The 20,393-nt window shown below is 45.4% G+C and overlaps 1 protein-coding gene across 5 annotated transcripts in view; it reads left to right on the top strand.

Annotated features, from left to right (window-relative positions):
- adamts10 (ADAM metallopeptidase with thrombospondin type 1 motif, 10) overlaps positions 1 to 18,118 on the top strand; it is a 61,996-nt gene extending 43,878 nt beyond the window's left edge. For 4 of the 5 annotated variants that reach the window (XM_085136924.1, XM_085136922.1, XM_085136923.1 and 1 more), the window contains 9 exons: positions 5,581 to 5,704; positions 8,315 to 8,395; positions 8,474 to 8,637; positions 8,728 to 8,854; positions 10,976 to 11,105; positions 11,321 to 11,525; positions 12,203 to 12,379; positions 13,353 to 13,518; positions 15,470 to 18,118. In XM_085136924.1, coding sequence (XP_084993050.1) covers positions 5,581 to 5,704; positions 8,315 to 8,395; positions 8,474 to 8,637; positions 8,728 to 8,854; positions 10,976 to 11,105; positions 11,321 to 11,525; positions 12,203 to 12,379; positions 13,353 to 13,518; positions 15,470 to 15,579 — 1,284 coding nt within the window. In that variant the 3' untranslated portion in view covers positions 15,580 to 18,118. Of the gene's footprint in view, positions 1 to 5,580; positions 5,705 to 8,314; positions 8,396 to 8,473; positions 8,638 to 8,727; positions 8,855 to 10,975; positions 11,106 to 11,320; positions 11,526 to 12,202; positions 12,380 to 13,352; positions 13,857 to 13,962; positions 15,178 to 15,469 lie in introns of those variants that run through there. The other variant, XR_014870052.1, reaches the window with a different exon arrangement.
- The last annotated feature ends 2,275 nt before the right edge of the window (positions 18,119 to 20,393 follow it).

Genomic DNA, 20,393 nt, shown 5'->3' with positions numbered 1-20,393 from the left:
AACATAAAATTGTTTTCATCTAAGATAATGTTGTTTATAGTCACTTTCAAGGGTCTGGACGGCCGCCATTAAGTAGTATACACACTAAAAGCTGCAAGTCATCACAGTCAGCTGCTCAGCAGCCTTCCTCTTACTAATGCTCTCGTAATCTAAACCACTTAAAAACATTATGAGGATTATTATCCTTTTTGAATTTTGATTTCTGTGGCATTTTGTGCATGTAAAGCTTTATAAAGTTATAAAATCCAACTCGCACTGAACGCACCTCAGCCCCTTTAAATCCCTCGTTAGGGTTCAGACGTGTCACCATGTAACATTTCTACACGAAGCTCTTCTATCGGCTTCTTTGGCATGCAAACCCCCCGAAGTTCTTACAGTAATCCTCGTAACGCTCGGTCGCACAAGCATCGAGACGAGTCGGCAACTGCCTGGCAACCACTGGTTGTTAAGGAGAAATGTAAGCATACAGCGGTCCCTCGTTTATCGCGGGTGTTACGTTCTTAAAATAACGATAGCTGAAATCCGCGAAGTCGCCAACTTAATTTTTTTCCAATTATTATAATAATAATAATACATTTTATTTAAAAATAGCGCCTTTCAAAGCACCCAAGGACACTGTACAACAGATAAAAACACAAAAACTGAAAATATACACAATAATAAAAATAACAGATAAAAGTTAAGAACACACAGAGGTTTAAACATAGGCAATTTTAAACAGATGAGTTTTGAGGGTGGACTTAAAATGAGGGAATGAAGTAATGTTTCTGAGGTCAGGGGGTAAGGAATTCCAAAGTCGAGGGGCGGAGCAACTAAAAGCCCCGCCCCCCATTGTAATCAGACGAGCGGAAGGAACGGAGAAAGAGAAGATGAAGATCTGAGGCACCGGGATGGGAAGTACATCTGTACTAAATCGGAGAGGTATGGTGGAGAGAGGGGATGAATAGCCTTAAATGTATAAAGGATTATTTTAAAATGGATGCGAAATTTAACCGGGAGCCAGTGAAGCTGCTTCAGGATTGGGGAGATGTGGTGGGTAGAGGAAGTCCTAGTAATAATACGGGCAGCAGAGTTCTGGACACGTTGGAACTTGTTGATGGATTTTTGTGTAAGGCCAAATAATAGTGAGTTACAGTAATCAATTCGAGAGATAACAAGATTATGGACGAGAATGGCAGTGGCATGAGGAGTGAGGAAAGGGCGGAGGCGATTGATATTACGGAGTTGAAAATATTATATTTGTTTTAAGGCTGTCAAACCCGTCACTACACACTTTATACACTTTTCTCAGACAGGCACGAACATTTTCACACTTTATCTCGTGTTTAAACTCTCAAAGTTCAAACCTTCGTAGAAAAATAAGTCCAGGATTATGAATGAAGCCAAAGATCAAACCCTGTTTTCAGGCCAACAACACGGGAACAGAGCAGCTGCCAGAGAATTCAATGAATCAATGGTACAGAAGTAGAGGAAGCAAGAATGAGTTGAGTAAAGTTTGACTTATCTGACTGTTTTGTTTCGCTTAATGCGCCTTATAATCGTTTGACGGTGCAAAACGTTTCGTCGACATCGTTGTGTTTGTTGGGGAGAAAACCTACAAACGTACAGTGCAGCACTTCAGAGTCACGCTGCTAACGATGGAAGATTTATGTAAATTTGACAAGCTGAATGCATTCTGACAACGGTCTACAGCCAATCAGGACACAGAACACAATGCGCTGTTAAAAATAAAGCATGCAAAATTGCACAAAAAAAATCTGTGAAAGGTGAACCGCGTGACAGCGAGGGACCGCTGTATGTCGCTCATTGGTTTTTGCTTTGATGGTCGCACGTCGGTCGCCTTTAGTTTGCATAGACGGCACCGACTTGTCTGCAAACGCCCGCCAACGATTCAGTAAGTAGTTGTAGGTGAGTGCGAAGCAAGCCGTAAACGCTGGAACATGTTTGCTTCGTGGTAAACAGACAAACAGTCTTTGTTCTTGGTTTGTGTTTCACCAAGCTTCACGCTATCGGCAACTACGGCAATCTGAGAGCAACCAAAGCGATCGCAAGGAGGCTTTTTGAACCACGGGAACCAACCACCAATCAAACTGCTCAGCAACGAATAGTAACCATGTGGTTTAACATTAATGTTTGTCAACCTAATGGAGCCTCTAAATAACATGCTTAACCTGTCAGTGAGCAGAAAGCTCAATAATGAAAACAAAGTAACAAACTGCTGTGGGTTTTGTCTGTAGAAGAATGTAGACAAAAGAAACCCGGGTGGTAACATAGTGCAGCTTACAGGGATCCCACTGAGTCCCAGTGGGTTTATTTTGGATGCACGTCCACTGTGGCGAGGGCAGAGAGGAGAAAAATCTACTCAGGATATCCAGCTTGTTGTTTAATAGTTGTAGCTCAGTTTTGTGCCAAAAGATTTTATTTTTCAGCTTCCCCTCCGCTGCCACTTACCCCCCAGTAAGCTGCTTTAATAAAAGTGCTGCAGACTGGTTTCACTGGAGCCGAGGAAGTTCCATCCAAAAAGACGACTTTGTTTATCAACACCCCCCCTCCTCCTCCTCCTTCCCTCTGTAGTCTGCTCTGTTCTGCTCTGTAGGAACTCAGTGACCCTCCAGCTCAGCTGTTAGTCTGTCTGCGCTGCAGGCTGGCTTTCATTCACTCCGCTCTTATTATCTCTCGCTTTTTCTTTTTTCCCTCTACACCTCTCGACTCCTTTCTCTCTCTGTCCCAACTTTCCACCCCATCCTTTCCTTTGTTCGTGCAGTTTCTTTGTCTGCAGTCCGCCTCTTATATGTTTATTGCACACATAAAACTTTAGCTAAACTGCACAGACATCTCTTTCTCATCTTCTGTGACTTCAAGCTGCTTTTGGATGCAAAGTCGCCGTCTAACAATCAGAGAGAGGAGAAACAGAAAGAACGATGGACGTGGGAAGGGGCAGGCGAACAGATGTTGAGGACAACGTGTTGTTGCAAACATCTACTGGGGTCTATTTCTTTGTCCCCTTTGGTGCAAATATAGAGTGTAGAAAACATTAGTAACACCGCTCAGGTAAATGCAGGTGCGACCTGTGCGCTCACGCTGATCTGCCCCGGTTAAGAACCGAAGAGGATTCTGTGGATCGGATGATTTTTGAAGATTTCATTTTGGCACAGTTGCGACTTGACATTCCTAAGATAAAATCTACATGAAGTTTCAATTATTTTAGATTGTCTTGCAGTGGGTTTGGTCATTTTCATGACTGAGTTTCTTTCACAACATGTTAAACTAAAATCTAGGGCCAGATTTAAGTTAGCGTGACGCTTCGATTGCAAAAGTGCGTCGATAGGAGTGGAAACTTCTGCGGGTGATCTGCTAACAATGCGCTAACCTATAAACAAAGATGCAGCAGGTTTGTTTCGGTAAAATCAACACAATCTACCGGGAACGGTGCAAATTAGCCGCTCAAAAACAAACAGCCCCAGCGAGAGTAATCAAGAAACCCAAATCATTCGGTGGAGGCACGAGTTTGAGGCATGTGCTTTCTCCCAGGAAGCAGCAGGACGGCTCAGCCCAACGAGGGGCAGCTGAGGGAGAATCAGTACGTCTTTATACAAGAACTCTTCTGTTGGGGAATCTCTGTGGGGTCTCGAAGATTGAAAAAGGAATTGTCTGGATAAATCGAACAGCTTAGTTGGAGTGCAGCGTTCATCCAGGGGAGTTACTGCAAACTACTTCACCTTATAAACATGCAGTCTGTGTGTAGCAACGTAGGAAGAGAAAGCAAAATGTGATGCATCCACATAATGAAGTTGCTGTGGTACATGCAGCATTTTGATGGATGTTTCAGTGTGTATCAGATACATAAATGAGAAGTTAAAGAAGAAAAAATAAAGCAGAAAGTGTATTGAAAGCAAATAAACCAAAGAGTCAAAGGAGCTTGCAAAGAAAAGCGTCTGGACTTCTTTAAGTTACTTGAAGACGTTTCACCTTCATCCGAGAAGCTTCTTCAGTTCTAAGGTCAAATGGTGGAGAGTCCCAGATATAAACCTCGTGGGAGTTTCCCCCCACAGAGGGACAAAAGGACCCCCTGATGATCCTCTAATCGCCTGAGCCAAGGTGTGAAACTGGGTGTGGGTCCCAATCAGCCAGAGTTTCAGATGAGCTCGTTGTGAAACCTGGCCCCACCTTATCATGCGAATTCCTGAGGTCAGATGGCCCAGGATGTGAGTGGGCGTTAAGGCGTCTGGGGACACCTTGGCTCAGGCGATTAGAGGATCATCAGGGGGTCCTTTTGTCCCTCTGTGGGGGGAAACTCCCACTAGGGTTAAATCTGGGACTCTCCACCATTTGACCTTAGAACTGAAGAAGCTTCTCGGATGAAGGTGAAACGTCTTCAAGTAACTTAAAGAAGTCCAGACGCTTTTCTTTGCAAGCTCCTTTGACTACGATGACCTGGATGACTGAGAACCTTCACAGACAATAAACCAAAGAGTTTACAGCGTACACCAGTTACTGCAAATTAACTTAAATACAGTAATGATGTGAAACCTTCGTAAATCTGATTTATTAGTATCATTATTATATAATTATTAACCTCTGGCTCTCTTCCACAGCATGTCTTTATCCTGTCTTCCTTCTCTCACCCCAACCAATCACAGCAGATGGCCCCGCCCCTCCCTGAGCCTGGTTCTGCTGGAGGTTTCTTCCTGTTAAAAGGGAGTTTTTCCTTCCCACTGTCGCCAAAGTGCTGCTCATAGGGGGTCATATGATCATTGAGTTTTCTCTGTATGTACAATATAAAGCACCTTGAGGCAGCTGTTGTTGTGATTTGATGCTGTATAAATAAAATTGAATTGAATTGAAAGAAAAACATCAAATTCAAACCTTTGAGGAACTCGTTCCTGGTTTGTTGTGACATGGGTGCCAATAACTAATCCACTGAGTCACTGTTTCAGCTCAAAAATAACGGTTTCTGGATCAATGTTTATATTTGTTGTATTTAGTGAGATTGATCGAATGGACACAGAGGTGGTTTGTGTTTCATTTTCTGCTGTTTGAGGACGGGGAAACCCGATCTGGGCAACACGTGTTGGGATCTCTAAGATTATAAGCTTTTATAGCTCGCCCCTCCTCACGAAGCCACCGGACGAATCAGCATTTTGACTCATTTAATTCTGAACTGCGATCCAATCGCTGTTAAAGTAATAATAAACTTGAGCCTAATTATCCTGCTGTACAATAAGCAGCTGCCACAGGAATATATGAGAATAAGAGCTGTTGCTATTCGTTTTCTGCACTTTTGTTTAGGTTTGCTTCACTGCGAAACAGTTTGAGTAAAACCACCTGTAACGCTCATCATGAAATTTATTTATGTCGACAGCTATGAGTTTAGCAACCTAAGAGCTTTATGTCTGCACAGGATCAGAAAAACACATCTGGAGTTACCATCTGATATTCTGTGTTTTGAAAAAGTGGCCTGGAAGACATTAGGAGGTAATCCCTCAGGCCGGCCTCTGACACCTCTCCACTTACTGCCTGTGCCCCTTCACCCGTGACCCCGAGTGACCCTGCGGCTCACTAGTTTCTCCCTTCCCGCAGCACGTCGGTTGCGACCGTGTCCTCGGCTCAGACGTACGCGAGGACCGCTGCCGGATCTGCGGTGGCGACGGGAGCAGCTGCACGTCTGTGGAGGGAGTCTTCAACGACTCGCTGCCAGAAGGAGGTAGAGGACTAAAAATAATCACCGGTCAATGTGTAAAATGCTGCTGTGTTGTTCTCAGCGTATGTCGATAAAGATTCATTTATTTGACTTTATTTGGGGGCGGGGACTTTCAATATTTGAACGGGGTCCACTTTTCCAAGATTTGGATTAAGTTGAGGTATTTGCCACAAGAAATTATGCAATGTAATTCATCTGTTGACCCAGAAATGTGCACATTTGGACGCTCTGGATTCTGAGTGCACCTTGGAAAGCTGCCTTGCGGTGTGAGTTAGGATATCCCAGACTTTCAAAATATATAATTTAATTGTCTGTTCTCATGCAAACTCTGCTCACAGCAGCGCGCTGCGAGGGTTATTTACACGATAAAGGTAACTAAACTCTACATCACGTCCACACGCAATCTTTTATTTCAGCACCTGTTGTAGTCGGAGTTGTCTGATAAATGCTTCGAGATTAATGATGTGTTTACACGTAGCAGGTGAGAGTTGATGCACTCCAGACTTTAGGTTGGCCATACAGATCGTAACAGTCACTTATCATTAGCACCTGGGGGAAAAAGGCAATTCCTGTTTTACAAAGTCTGTAAATTCCTGGATATTCTTTTAACTTTTTATATGAATGCCACAGGAGTCTATGCATCCGTCCATCAGCGTGGGCTTCAAGTGAGTTTTTAGAAAGATATGCCTGCATGTCATCTGCATAGCTTCGTAACAAAATGTTGACTCACTGGGTTTAACCTGTCAGGTGTCGCAGCATTAAGACAGAGCACAGGCCAGCTGCTAAATAAAAGTCGTTGGACGTTGTTTTGGCGTGAAAAAGGAAACCAAACGTCACATCTGCATCGAATACCACCCCAGGAACATAAGGACACACAGAAAAACACTTAAGGAACGTGCAGATACAATCGTATGTTGCATACACCATACACTACATACATGTTGGTGCATTTATCCACTGGCCACCCAGGGACACGTGGCGGACAGATTTAGGTCAGGTCCAGCCAGCGTGGCTTGAGGTCCTGCTGCCGACGGAGCTATTTCGGGTTACTTTCTCCCCACAACACCAACTCCAGAGTCTCTCACCCAACTGTCAACGCCTCTCACCCCCTCACAGGGTTCCTGAAAGGGGACACACCCTGAGCAGGCAGCTGAACCACAGCGGCCAGGCCGGCCTGTCAACCCCAAGCCGAGGGATCCACTAACCTCAAAATATCTCACTTTATTGTTTCCTTTAAAAAAAAGAAAATCCATTAGTAAGGCTGAAGTGGTGTTTCCTGCAGCTGGAGCCAACGTTTGATCTGTGTCTTTCCACGGTCGACCACCCACTCCAATCTGTGCAATAGCAGCGCAGCTACAGAATCGAGCAGTGTTAGTGGTAGTTGCACACCATATTTCAAAACCACGAGTGCTGCTGTAACATTTTCTTGGAAGGATTTCAGAACCAGCTGCAGCAGTCTGCAGATGCGCCCAAACCAGTTAAGGAGGAACTGGTGAGCACAGCCGGCGCTGAAGTTCATCCCAAAGGTGTTTGATGGGGTTTGAACACCTTTGGGGCCACATGGACAAACGTGGCTACAGATTTTTTGGCACTATACATTTTTATCAGTACAACCAGCAGATGTAGCTCACTTGGATTTTAAATGTAAACTCACAAACTTGATCACAGTATGTTCCCATCTCCAGCCAAACTCAAACTGCAGGCACGGGACGGCCTATTCTGGTCAGCGGCAGATTTATGAGTAGCAGAGTCATTCAGTCGTGTCCACAGCGAGATTTTGATCTCATTAAACTTCTAAAGCCTCCAGGCTGTGCTTCTCTTTTCCTCTCTGTTTCGGTGATTTCAGGGCTCCCTGTGGAGTTTTTGACCTCCAGTAGAGCTGCGGAGCACGATGTGGGACCTAAATCTATGACTTCCTGTCAGACCGTTTCACTGTACCGATGAGTAGGATTCCTTTGAATCAGACTGCTGGTGAAAAAAGGCACATTTGTAGACATTTCAAGTCTCCGGCCAGTCTACCTGCCTCACCGCCGGCCTGGTTGTGATAGGCAGTGAGAAGCTTCGGGGACCGGGTGCTGCACAGAGCATTTGCTCTCCGTTTACCACACAGCTACTCTTTGTCTGAGGCTAAATGCTTCTCACTCTTTTCAAGTAAGCATCTCCTCCTACAGACCCGAGCTGGGTCACTCTCAGGTCACGGACTATACTTTATTTCTTCTTTTGTTCATTCCTTCTTCCTCTATGAGCTGAAGTTATTTACAGGGCTGCATCGGCCGGACTGCTGGCCTCACGGCAGAACAGATCTGAGGAAAGCAGTGGGAGAGCGGTTGGAGGTGAGACGAGCATAAAAGGGGACAAGAGACCAAAACAGATGGAAGGAAAAAGGAGGCTCTTGGCATAGTTCTCACTCTCGAGCAAAGAGCAGTGCGGAGCGGCCGAGGAGCGCTGCCCAGGAATGCAGCTGGAATCTATAGCCTCTGCTTAGCCCATTGGCGTCCCACGAAGCTAAACACTACTTATGCATCACTCCCGTGATCCTTGGAGAATAAAGCTCACTCGCTCAGTTTTCAGCTTTTGACTTTGTGTGACTTTGTGTGGCTTTATGTGTCTCAGGTTATGAAGAGGTTGTCAGAATTCCCAAAGGGTCCGTGTTCATCCACATACAGGAGCTCAACATCTCCCTCAACTACCTTGGTAAGACGATGCCCTGTTAGATTTGTAGTTAAAAACAAGTCGTTGCACATAATAATCTTTTATGTCACTGCACCGCAGCACTGAAGAGTAAAGGCGATCAGTACTTCATCAACGGGAAGCTGAACATTGACACGCCACGCAGGTTCAATATCGCCGGCACCACGTTCCACTACAGGCGGCCCGCCGATGGGCCGGAAACTCTCGAAGCTCTGGGGCCGACAAACATCACCCTGTTCGTCATGGTGAGAACAAGAGCAGAGACGCTCCGAGCAGGCCTTCTGAAAAGGAGGCGATACTAAGTGAGTCAGCTTGACTTTTCCTTTTTCCTATAGGTGCTGGTGAGGGAAGAGAACCCAGGGATACACTATCGTTTCAACCCGCCCCTCAGCAGGGATCCTCTGAACGGCTTTGCCTGGCACTACACCTCATGGTCTCGCTGCTCAGCTCTCTGCGCTGGAGGTAAACGACACAAACGGGCGCCGGCGGCTCGACTCCCCGGCTGCACTTGGTTGTAGCTAAAATAATGTGCTGCTAATGTTAGACGAACTTGTTCCAACACCACGTAAACACCAAGCTGCTTTTGAATGTATGAAATCACAAATACACTGGCGTTCAAGGACACAAGTTTCACTCGTGCAACGTGTTCTTAACCTCAGACCGGCTCCCGTGTTTTCAGTTTTTACGCTAAGCTAAGTAGCTGCTCGGTGCACGGCCGTCTCCTGTTTTTCCAACAGACTCGAGAGAGTAATCTGAATTTCCTCATCGAACAAATATGAAAGAATTTCACAAAGAATGTTTTGGTCGGGAGCTTTGACCCGATGCACGCTTGTGTTTCTCTCTAAACATGTACACACACACACAAGCCCGCGGCATCAATCCCAGTAGGCGAGCGCTGACCCGGAGAAGACACTGGAGTTTTCTCGGAGTCGAAGCCAGAGGTGTTGGAGCACATCTCCATAAGCTTCAGCAGTATCACACGTAGCCAACTTTTATTTTTCCTCCCCGGCGTTTGTGAGTTAATGACCCATTTCGCTTTACGTGATAAGAACTTGTTTTCCCTCTGGATGAGTTGGCGCGGAGGCTGCGAATATAGAAGGAAAACATTCAGACAGCTGCTTTTGTTTGTTGCGCTCTCTTTGTGGAAGCTTCACCTTGAAGTCTAAGGAGACAAACATCACCTGGATGACTGAGAACCCACACAGACGTGTTATAAAGTAGACTTCCCTGGCTTTCACAGCTTAAACGAGCATTTAAGACACGACTGTGTACAATATGACAATGTGTTTACTCGCTTCATGCCCAGCCGCTTGCAGCAGGTAGCTGCTCTTCTCGAGCCCAGCTCTGCTGAAGGTTACTTCCTGTTAAAGGGGTTTTTCCTTCCCACTGTCGCCAAGTACCTGCTCAGAGGGGCTCATTTGATCGTTGCTGGTCTTTACCTTACAATAGAAAGCGCCTTGAGACGACTGTTATTGGGATTTGCCACCATATCAATTAGCGCTGCCACAAACGATTATTTTGATGGTCGACTAGTCACCGATTAATTTTGCGATTAGTCGACTAATCAGATCATCATCCATTGGACGTAAAACGTACAGCTTATTGCACCAGCAGCATCTGCTCTTATATAACTATCATTAGCTTACAGCTTTAAGTGTTTAAGGTATGTGCTAACTAAAAATAAAGACAAGATGATAGTTTATTAAATTTTAATGAAATTTGCAGATTGTTTCTGTGAAGTTTAATAAACTCCTTGCTATCTAAAATATAACAGGACACCGGAGTAAATTCTCGAGCATCTCACACTTCTGATAATCAGCTGTCTGCTTGATGTTTATTCAGCTGTGTAAAAACTAAAACTTTAATCTCAGCCAAACCGATTTACTCAGGAACAAATAAAATACTAAAAAAGCCAAACAATAACATTTTTAAGTTATCTAAGTGACTTATATATCATGTTTAACCTGAGTAGCGAAAGACGGCGGTGGGTTTGAAAACGATTTGCTGGGAGTCCGGTGTTGTCACGGGCTCTAGTTAGCCTAGCCCCCGGCTAGCTATCGAGCTAGTGGGTAACAGACGTCTCCGAAAACGTCGGAGCGCTTTTGAAAATATGTGGTGTCTTGATAAACTGAGCAGATATTTGAGGTTTACACAGCTACATTCAAGCCTGAAAATATGTTAAACGTTTATTTTGTGACCCAGAAAGAATAATAAGAGTAATATTAAAACTAACTAGCTGCCGCCATTGTTGTAAACTGAGCTGGGCTGCGCTATGAATTCTGGGACACAGCTTCTTCTTCTTCGGGGTTTAACGGCAGCTGGCATCCTTGTACATGCAGTGCTGCCATCTTCTGTTTCAGTCCGTTATTACACTCTTAAATCCTACTACTTATTCCTGCGTCTTTTGTGATCTTACAAAGCTTCAAACGACGTGTTGACTATTAAATCAGTCGTCAACGATTTTGATAGTCGACTAATTGTGACTAGTCGACTAATTGTGGCAGCCCTAATATCAATAGAGTTTAGTTAAATGATTATGGTCGATGCCTTGAACATGTTAATAAGAGACGCTTTTGCCTGCAGGTGTGCAGATCCAGCAGGTGGTGTGTAAGAAGCAGGCGGATCAGTCGGCCGTCTACAACCACTTCTGTGACAAGAAGAGCAAACCCAAAGAGAAGAGACGATCCTGCAACACTGAGCCGTGCTCCCCAACGTGAGTGGACTCACATGCAGATTTCTGGAACGTCTGTTATCACTGTGTACTCTATATCTGTCTAAAACTGCAGGTTCCAGTTTAGGTTCCTGTTACTCTTTCTATGATTTTGGGTGTTTTGTGTTTGTTAGCTTGGCACGTTTGCACCTATTACCTGTGCTTTGCTTCTTTATGCTATCATCTCCCTGCTTTTATTGCATCCACACATCTTCTAGCTGGTGGACAGGAGAGTGGTCAGAGTGCAGCCGCAGCTGCAACGGCGGCCTGCGGACTCGGGAGGTGTTGTGCAAAAGGAGGATCTCCACAACGGAGGAGAAGATCCTGGACGACTCAGCCTGCACCCCCCCTCGCCCTTCATTCACCGAGCCCTGCAACAACCACAGCTGCCCCCCTGAATGGCTGGCCCTGGACTGGTCGGAGGTAGGCCGGCCATCTGAGCGTTTCCCGTCGTGAGAGCACTTTTTAGGCAGCTCGTGTCTGATTTTGAAGCAATGCCCGAGTTTGAGAAATTCCTCTCGGATGAAGCAGTCGTTTCTTTTCCAGTTGAACCCAAGAAACCCAAACGTCTGCCAGCACAGAAAGTAAGAGTACCTTAGCCTTGAAATACACAACAGGGGCACGGAGCTCTGAACATGCAGCGTCACTCACCAATGCATGCTGTTAAAACCGTCACAGGGGAATGTGACAGCTAGTTTGAGGAAGTTTGAGGCTGTCGGAGAGCCGTGACTCTCTGCGACACGTCTTGTTGGTTGTTGCTTAACTACAGCAGTATAAAAAGTCCTTCTTGTTCACTGCTTTGTTCCTGGAACGAAACTTTGTTCTCACAGTTCTGGATGAATTGAAACTGAATTAAATAGTGTCAGAAATCAGTCCGGGTTCAACTTTTGTCTGACGTCTTATGTAACGTAGCCGTGGCAGGAATCATGCCCAGCTGTTTTACAGGAACTCGTGAGTTTCTCAGCTTTGTTTCCTGTACAGCTGCTGCCCTCTGCTGAGAGAGTTGTGGTTTTACAAGCTGCAGCCTGCTGCACCTTCGCCCGGCTTCCTCTCTCTACCTTCCTGCCTGACGTTTTCTCTCTTTCCTTTTCTCTCTGCAGTGCACCCCCAGCTGTGGCCCTGGCTACAGGCACCGCGTGGTTTTGTGTAAGAGTGGGGAGAGTGGCGACACGCTGCCAGAGTCCAAGTGTCCAAAACATGGCCGGCCCACCTCCAGGGTCCGCTGTAATCTGCAGCGCTGCCCTCCCCCTCAGTGGGTGACGGGTCCCTGGGGAGAGGTAAAAACAGACTCGCTGTGCAGAGCCATGGAAACATATTCTTCCTGATTCCTTAGTTTTTTTGCTTATTTGTCACACTCACATGTTTCAGACAGACAAAAATTTTTAATATTAGACAAAGACAACCCAAGTTTTTAAATTATGATTTTGTCGTTAGGGTAAAAATGTGAGCGAGCCCTTAAACCTGGCTGTGAAACTCTGAACTGCAAAATCAGGCGTTTGCGATATCTGACTTTCACATCGCTGTGGAGGAATTTTTGTCCATTCCTCTTTGCAGAATAGTTTTAATTCGTCCACGTCGGAGCGTTTCTTTTTCATCGCCTGTTTGAGGACACGCCTGAGTCACTCCAAAATCTTCATTTTGTTGTTTTAGCCATTCTCCCACCAGCGCCGTTTGACCCGGTCCCTTTCTGATTGTTGGATCATGAACTCTGAGTTTAACTGACGCAGGCCTGCGAGGTTCACCGCCGCTCCATTTGTGGATAATGGTTCTCACCGTGGTTCACTGCAGTCCCAAAACCTCCAGACTGTGTTTTTAGATTGTTGTGGGTCTTTTAGCTTCAGTTTAAGGGATTTTTCGATTCAGCACGTCTGGCAGTAATCGGGGCTGGTTATAGCCGCAGAAATGAAACTCAAGCAACTACCTTTTCACATGAAGCCAGGTTGGTTTAGAAAGCTTTTTATTGCCATAATAAATTAAATCATCCTTTAAAAACTGCATTTTATGTGCTTTGTTTATTTTTTTACTAATGTTAAAATTTGTTTGATAATCTGAAACATGTAAGAGTGACAAATATGGAAAAACAGGAAATCAGGAACGCTTTCGTGTCCCTGTGTACACTCGTACAGTAACTGTCTCTTACACACACTAATATTGACGGCGATATCCATCTGACTCATGTCTTTGTTCTCAGTGAAATGACTGCAGTTGTAAGCGCAGGATTCATTGTGTCTTTGTGTCTTTGTGCTGTAGTGTTCTGCAAAGTGTGGTCTGGGTCAGGAGATGCGCTCGGTGCAGTGTCTGACCCACACGGGACAGCCCTCCAACGAGTGTCTGGATCATCAGCGGCCTGTAGCCATGCAGCAGTGCAAGAGTAAATGTGACACCAGTCTGCCCGTCAGCATAGAAAACCCTGAAGGTGAGAGCTTCCTGCCTTCTTTGACTGTCCTGCAACGTAATGTTGAATAAAAAAAATCTTCCTTTAGCGGTCGCCACAGGAAATCATCTGCGTCCACTCACCCTGTCCTCCTCCTGTCACACTAACCCTCCTTCACTACATCAATACATCTTTTCCTCCTGGTTCACAACATCTTTAACATCTTTAGTTAAACATGTCGTCCCTCCTCTGCACCTCGCAGCCTTTCAACTGTTCAATTAAAGAACCTGGAACAAATGATGTGTTTTAGTAACGAAAAGCCTAAAGAACAAATCTGAAATTGTGACGATGAGCTGTGGGGAACGTGGCAGCCAAATGCAGTTAAGAAAATTAAAGCATAATATGTTCCAAAAACACAAGCAAACATTTTCACCTCGAGCGGAAATGATAGTAAGTATGTGGCAATGTGTACGAGGGAAGAACGAGGCGCTAAATGCAAAAGGTAACGAGGCGAGCAGAAACAGGCGGGGAGCACAGTGAAACAATTAGACGAGTGAAGCAGAAATACAGCAAAATCACAGCAGACTACCAAAGTAAAACAGGAAGTGCCTAACCTGGGAGGACGGACTCGCAGGAACAAACTTGGCACGAAAGAGGAAGAAAACAATAAACTAAGCAAAATAAATTTGACTCAAAGTATCCAGAAACTGAAACAGGAAGTAGGGCTTGAGGTGGCAAACAATAATAAACAATAATAAACAATCTGCAGCACAACTTTAAATAACAACGAGCATTAAAATATATTTTTTAATTTGTCTTGTGTAGATTTAAGTGAAAGCACCCGAGTTAAGTTTCGCTTATTGCGTTTAGCTTCAATCTGTTGTGCTGATCTTGGTCATTTAAGTTAAACTGGTTGACCAGTTAGCAGTGGTACCAGCTGACATGGTGTAATCGGATTACACCATTTTCAGTGTAACAAGAATCAGAATCAAAAGAGATGCTAATCGTGCTAAGGGCGAGTGGACCAGCGGCCCCCAACCCCCGGGCCGTGAGTCGTTTGGTACCGGGCCGCCAGAGTTGAGGCTCGGGTGTGACATTTATGGTTTCCAGGGTTTTTATTGGTTGTTAGCGCTTTTTTTATGTTTATTGAGATTTTTTTGATATAAGAGAGAAAAAAAAAGAGACAAAAAAAACAACAGACAACACAACAGCAAGGGCTAAGACACACAAATAAGACAAAAACTACTTCAACACTGGCAATAAACAGAAATAAAACGCTAAGGTGGTAGGCTGAGTTATTGGTGATCGATCAAACAGGACTTTGTTTTATACTAAAAAATGTTTTTTTGTTTTTATCGTTGACTCGGTTTCCCCGGGTATTTTCCGTGTGTTATAAATAAATCTTCTTTTTTTGGTGCTGCTTTGATTTTGTTGTATTGATCTGCGACACCTTAAATCAGAATCAGAAAGGGTTTTATTGCCAAATGTTGAGCAGGTTTACAACGTTAGGAAACTGCTGCGGTACTTAGTGCAAAACTTACTGTAAGACAACACGTAAACAAAAATAAAAGTGATAAGCAGATAGATGTTAAAGGCTGGTCCGTGAAAATATTGTCGGACATAAACCGGTCGGTGGTGCAAAAAAGGTTGGGGACCGCTGAAGACTACAACTTTAGACAACACCAGCAAATAGAAAAACAATGCAAAAGCACACAAAGCATGAAAGAAGTTGAATAAAACACAATAGATGGAGACAGAATTTGAATAAAATGTGTTTTTTGGTGAGACTTTAACGACGGACCAGCTGCTGAGATGACAGAAAGTGCAAACAAAGGATTGTTTAGTGCTTCTGCAGCGTTTTTCTATCTACCTGCGTTTTCATAAACTGCAGTGCGATTGAGCTTTCAGGGCCGACGCATTAAGCAGTCGGGCTGAACGGTGAAAACATATAAAGATGACGCACCAATCAAGCTTTTGTCTGTCTCCCCCTCAGAGTGCAAAGATGTGAACACTGTGGCCTACTGCCCCCTGGTGCTCAGGTTCAAGTTCTGCAGCCGGCCATATTTCAGACAAATGTGCTGCAAGACGTGCCAGGGACACTGACGCCACGAGCGTCCGGCATCCATCTTTGGGTCCTGCACACTCACACAGTAAGCCTGAAACCCTCCCACTGAGCCTCATAGCAGCAGCCCTCACTCTGCCTCCGTCGCAGGAGCGTGGGATCTAACCGGGACGCCATCACACGGACGCCCGGTCCTATATCTGGTCGGAGGAGCTGTTATTCTCCAGCCAGGACGCAGATCGGACACCTCTCCGGGCCGAGCTGAGTTCATACATTCCACTGGAGGGAAGGCCGTTGAGACCCGGAGAGGCAGAGAGACTGGGATTACCTCCCCCCCTCTCTCTCTCTGTCTCTCTAAACTTTCCCTTTATTCTAATATTTTGGTGCTACTGTATTTCTCTTTGGCCACAGGACTGGTTGCAGTACTTTTGAACCCCGCTTGTTTGTTTGAGTGCCTGAAAAGTTTAGCCTTAGCTCTTGAACCTCTGTTAGGCGGTGATATTTGCTTAGTTAGTCGTTTTTCAGAAATCCACTTTGTAAAAAAATTATTTTCCGGAACATCCCGGCCCACAGAAAGGAATATGGTTGCAGGTAGATCATCTGCGTCTATGTAATCAGATAGCTTTTACTTGACCGCGTCGTTTTTATGTCGTTGCTTTGTCCGTATCGGCGTATTCATCGAGTCCTCGCTGTTATCAGCTGAAGTATGAGTCCGATTTGCACAAAGAGTTTGAGGACTTTTGTATTTCGTGTTCGTTTTCGTGTGATTTGACTTGATGTCTGTGTGGAGGCTATAAATGTCTCGCTGCGGTGAACGTGCCACGGTCTTGCCATGTCGCTTAGTTTGCTTAAACGTAATCACCTCGGCTGTACGACATCGCTTCTCTCGACGGCGCTTCGTCCACGAAGGATCCAAATGAAGGAAAATCCACTCGTCAGAGCGCGCGGCGTGTCACGGTGAGTCAGCGCTGCCTGTGGGAGCATGCACGGCGAGGATGAGATAAGACACCTGACCAGGCGGCCTTTCAGAGAGCGTTGTTATCGCAGGCGATTCACAGGCGGCCTTAAGCCTTCGTTCAGACTCCTGTGGGAGCAACGCTGACATCACATTTCTCAGCTCACGTGTAGTCATGTCACCCGCTCAGCAGCTGGGAGCGCGCCAGCCTCAGGCTTGCGTTGTCTTCCCCGTTGCAGAGCAGGTTCATGCATCACCCACTTTTCCAAATGCAGTTTCAGCTGCTTTTATATTACACATCACGCCGCCTACTGTGGCTCAGCATGATTCATCAGATCTGACGGCATGAGCGCGACATGTGATGTGCTCTGAAAGCCCGCTGTGGTTGGACTCTTCGCAGAAGTCCCCGCCAGACACGGCTGAAAGCAGCGCCACGTAACACTAAATGTCATCACAATGAGAGGAAGCTGCAGCACGTCTTTAATTGTTCTTCCCTTTTTTTGTTTTCTCTTGTGGTGCTCTGGTTTTGAATGGTGCTATCAACTGTTGTTGCCGGTTTAAACACTTAGAATCCGTTTGAGCCGTTTGTATTGAGTACTGACCTGCAGAGGTGGCCTGTGGCGTGCAGCTGCTTGGGGTCCTGCACCTGCCAGGCGCCGTGTTTGGGTTCCTCTGATTTTTCATACGTAACGCTGCTTTACTCGGGCTGCGGTCGAATAGTCAGTCTTTCCTGGGAAGCGTCTACGTAGCAGCTGTAATAAGAGCTGCGGTGCGTCTTTATTACCTCATTTAGCAGATGAGTCCTTTTTTACACAGCCGGCAGAAAACGTGGCAGGATCAGAGCAGGTGACGTGTCCCAGCACGGTAGACCCACCTGCCCAGCATCAGGCAGCCCGCTGTCATGAATCCTCCTCCACATCTTTCCGTGACCTCATCACCGATGTCAGAAAAAAGTCAGCAGGAAGCAGGAACGTTTCCTTCTTCGTTTTCCTTTTTTCTCTTCAGCTGTTCGGCTGCAGCCTTCAGTGCAGCGCCTTCAAATCCCGAAGTGCAGCTCACCACATTTGTGGATCGTTTGAAAAACAAAACATTTTGATATTCAGAAAACTGACTTTTGGAGATCTGTGCACAACATGACCCTGCTAATCATCAGTGCCGAGGAACACTAAGTATATTTATAAGAAGCGCACTCGGGTATAACCAGTAACATTTGAGAGCGTAATTGTTGCAGAGAAGCTGATTTACACCTGGTACCGACTCGCACACGTGATTGTGTCACGGTGCAAACGCAGGTTAGCGTCACAGACGTAGTTCACGTCTAAATCGCTTTTAACGTCACGCGTGCACGAGCCGACAGGGAGGAGAGCCGGCAGACGTTGAACGATTCCCTGCATCGACATCACTGATACCAGGTGTAACTGTGGAGCTATGTGGCCAATGACGAGAGCGCAAACCCGACTTATCTGATCAAGAGGAGGGACAGTTCCAGTATTTGTTATTCTGTTTTACACATGCTAATTATAACACGACATGTACTGTATATTGTTTAATACTATAGAAGACGACTCCATTTGTCCCCCATGTAAATCTTTTGTCAAAGGAAATATTAAAAATGATTAAACGTGGTGCAATGTTGATTGTAAGGATTTCTTTATTTTCTTATTATAATTTTAGGTTTCCGTCATCAAATCTGTACATGTTACACAGCTGGACTAAAATATCACCGCGTGTCATCCTGCCCGACGTTTAGATCATCAGTTCGTCTATTTCTGGATCTCTGTCACGGAAAAGTTGACACAAGAACTTCTTCCTTTTGTCTCAGTGAGGCTTCACTCGTTCACCAATCTTTAAAATAAGGAAAATGGTGACGTGAAAGTTTCTCGACATTTTTATTTATTTAAAGGAAAATTTAGTTTGCTCAGATTCTTTAATACTAAGAAACGCCACAGCAGCTTAACTCAGAAGTTCCATCCATTTTCCTCGTGTTCAATTCAGGTTTAATACAATAATCAAGTCTAAATAAAAAACTTCTGTGCAGATCCATAATAATAATAACTTTATTGATCCCTGTGGGGAAATTCCTCTCTTTAACCCCACTTCACTAACTCAGTGAAGCATGTAATGACTCATGAGAACACATTTTACACCAGTTTGAAATCTGAACAAAGCGTCTTCTCAGTTTCTGTAGATCTATATATATAGAGAGAGAGATCTTGGGATTATTTGCTTCTGCTTATCAGAGTCGTGGGAGGAGCCTATCCCAGCTGTCTTAGGGCGAGAGGCAGGGTGCACCCTGGTCAGGTGACAGGGATAACACAGAGAACCATTCGCACTGCCACATCCACACCTATTTAGAGTTTCCAATAAACCTAACCCCACTAACTGGGTGTCTTTGGACCGTGGGAGGAAGCCAGAGTGTATATATATCTCTATATCTATCTATATAGATATATTTTTTTCTACTTCTTGCTTTTCTACTCAAACGGAGCACTCAGAGAGCTTTACACAGGCTAGTGTACATATGCTTTCTTATGGATAGATATGGATAGAGGCGGTGGCACGGCGGTTAGCACTGTTGCCTCACAGCAAGAAGGTCTGTGGAGTTTGCATGTTCTCCCCGTGTTTGCGTACTCTGGCTTCCTCCCACAGTCCAAAGACACCCAGTTAGTGCGGTTAAGTTTATTGGAAACTCTAAATTGCCCATAGGTGTGAATGTGAGAGCGAACGGTTGTTTCTATGTGTTAGCCCTGCGACCTGTCCGGGGTGTACCCCGCCTCTCGCCCTAAGACAGTTGGCATAGGCTCCAGGGGCCCCGCGACCCTGAAAAGGAGAAGCGAATGGATGGATCGAGAACCAAACTGCTGTTTGACAAAACCCATCTGCTGTTGGATGAGATTAACCAGTGAAACTTCTTTATGAACATCAGTGTAGCTACAGAGAGAACCTGCAAGCCAAGAAAGGCTAGATACAAATAAATGCACCAATAATTGTCTATAGGCAGATCATAGGACAACAATTAGTAAACAGATGGAATCATGAGACTCAAACGCTGGGCTGATGTTTAAAGGTTCCAGCTGTTCCAGCTGTTCTCAGCTCCTCTGGCTCACGGTCAGCTGGTTCATGCACGGCGAGCATGAGAAACACAGGCACCGAGGCGAGACCGTGAAGTAACATTTAGTCGGAGAAAGTTTCTTCCTCTGTGCTTTAGAAGCATTGACTGAAATTTACACGAGGATCTAGAACAAATTTAAAAGGAATCGAGGCCGCTGGTTTAGGTCACAGCTCGAGCAGCTGAGCACGCACCACAGGCCTAAATGCAGGCCTGCATTTGTCTCTGCGGTCCCGTGTTATCAGCAGACATGGCCGCATGCAAAACACATCGCTGTATATTATGTGCAACACCTGAAAAGAGACCGAGTGAAAGTAGAAGTAATTAAAAGGAGGCTCATGAGACGACCTCAAACACACTAGTGACGTTCCAACCACAAAGACACAAAACTAAATACAAACGAAGAAAAACGTGACTTTAAACGACACGTGTTCAAGACCGATCTAGAAAGAGACGTAGAGAAAAAAGGAGTAGAAAGAATCAGGTGCAATCACAGAGAAACCCCACATCTGAAAGATTCACGAACCCGCCCGTGAATGACACCTGACCCTGCGCTGGCACGCGCATCTCGCAGGAGCTTTAAAGACTCGATCCAGCTGACGTAAAACACAGGAAAACCAGCAACTGACACCTCCACTCACTACAAAGTCGACTCTGAATGAACCCGTCTGTTATTATGGGCGTTGGAGGCAGCAGCCTCTCTGACAAACACCATGAGAAGCCGCTGCATGAAGCGACCACAGCCTGGGTGGAGCTGCTAACACGCGGCTGAAACACCATCATTTGGCAAC

This window comes from Neolamprologus multifasciatus, chromosome 17 (genome assembly GCF_963576455.1).
Source record: "Neolamprologus multifasciatus chromosome 17, fNeoMul1.2, whole genome shotgun sequence".
Taxonomy (NCBI): Eukaryota; Metazoa; Chordata; class Actinopteri; order Cichliformes; family Cichlidae; genus Neolamprologus; species Neolamprologus multifasciatus.
Note: the sequence above shows the minus strand (reverse complement) of the source record. Positions and strands in the feature narration are given on the sequence as shown.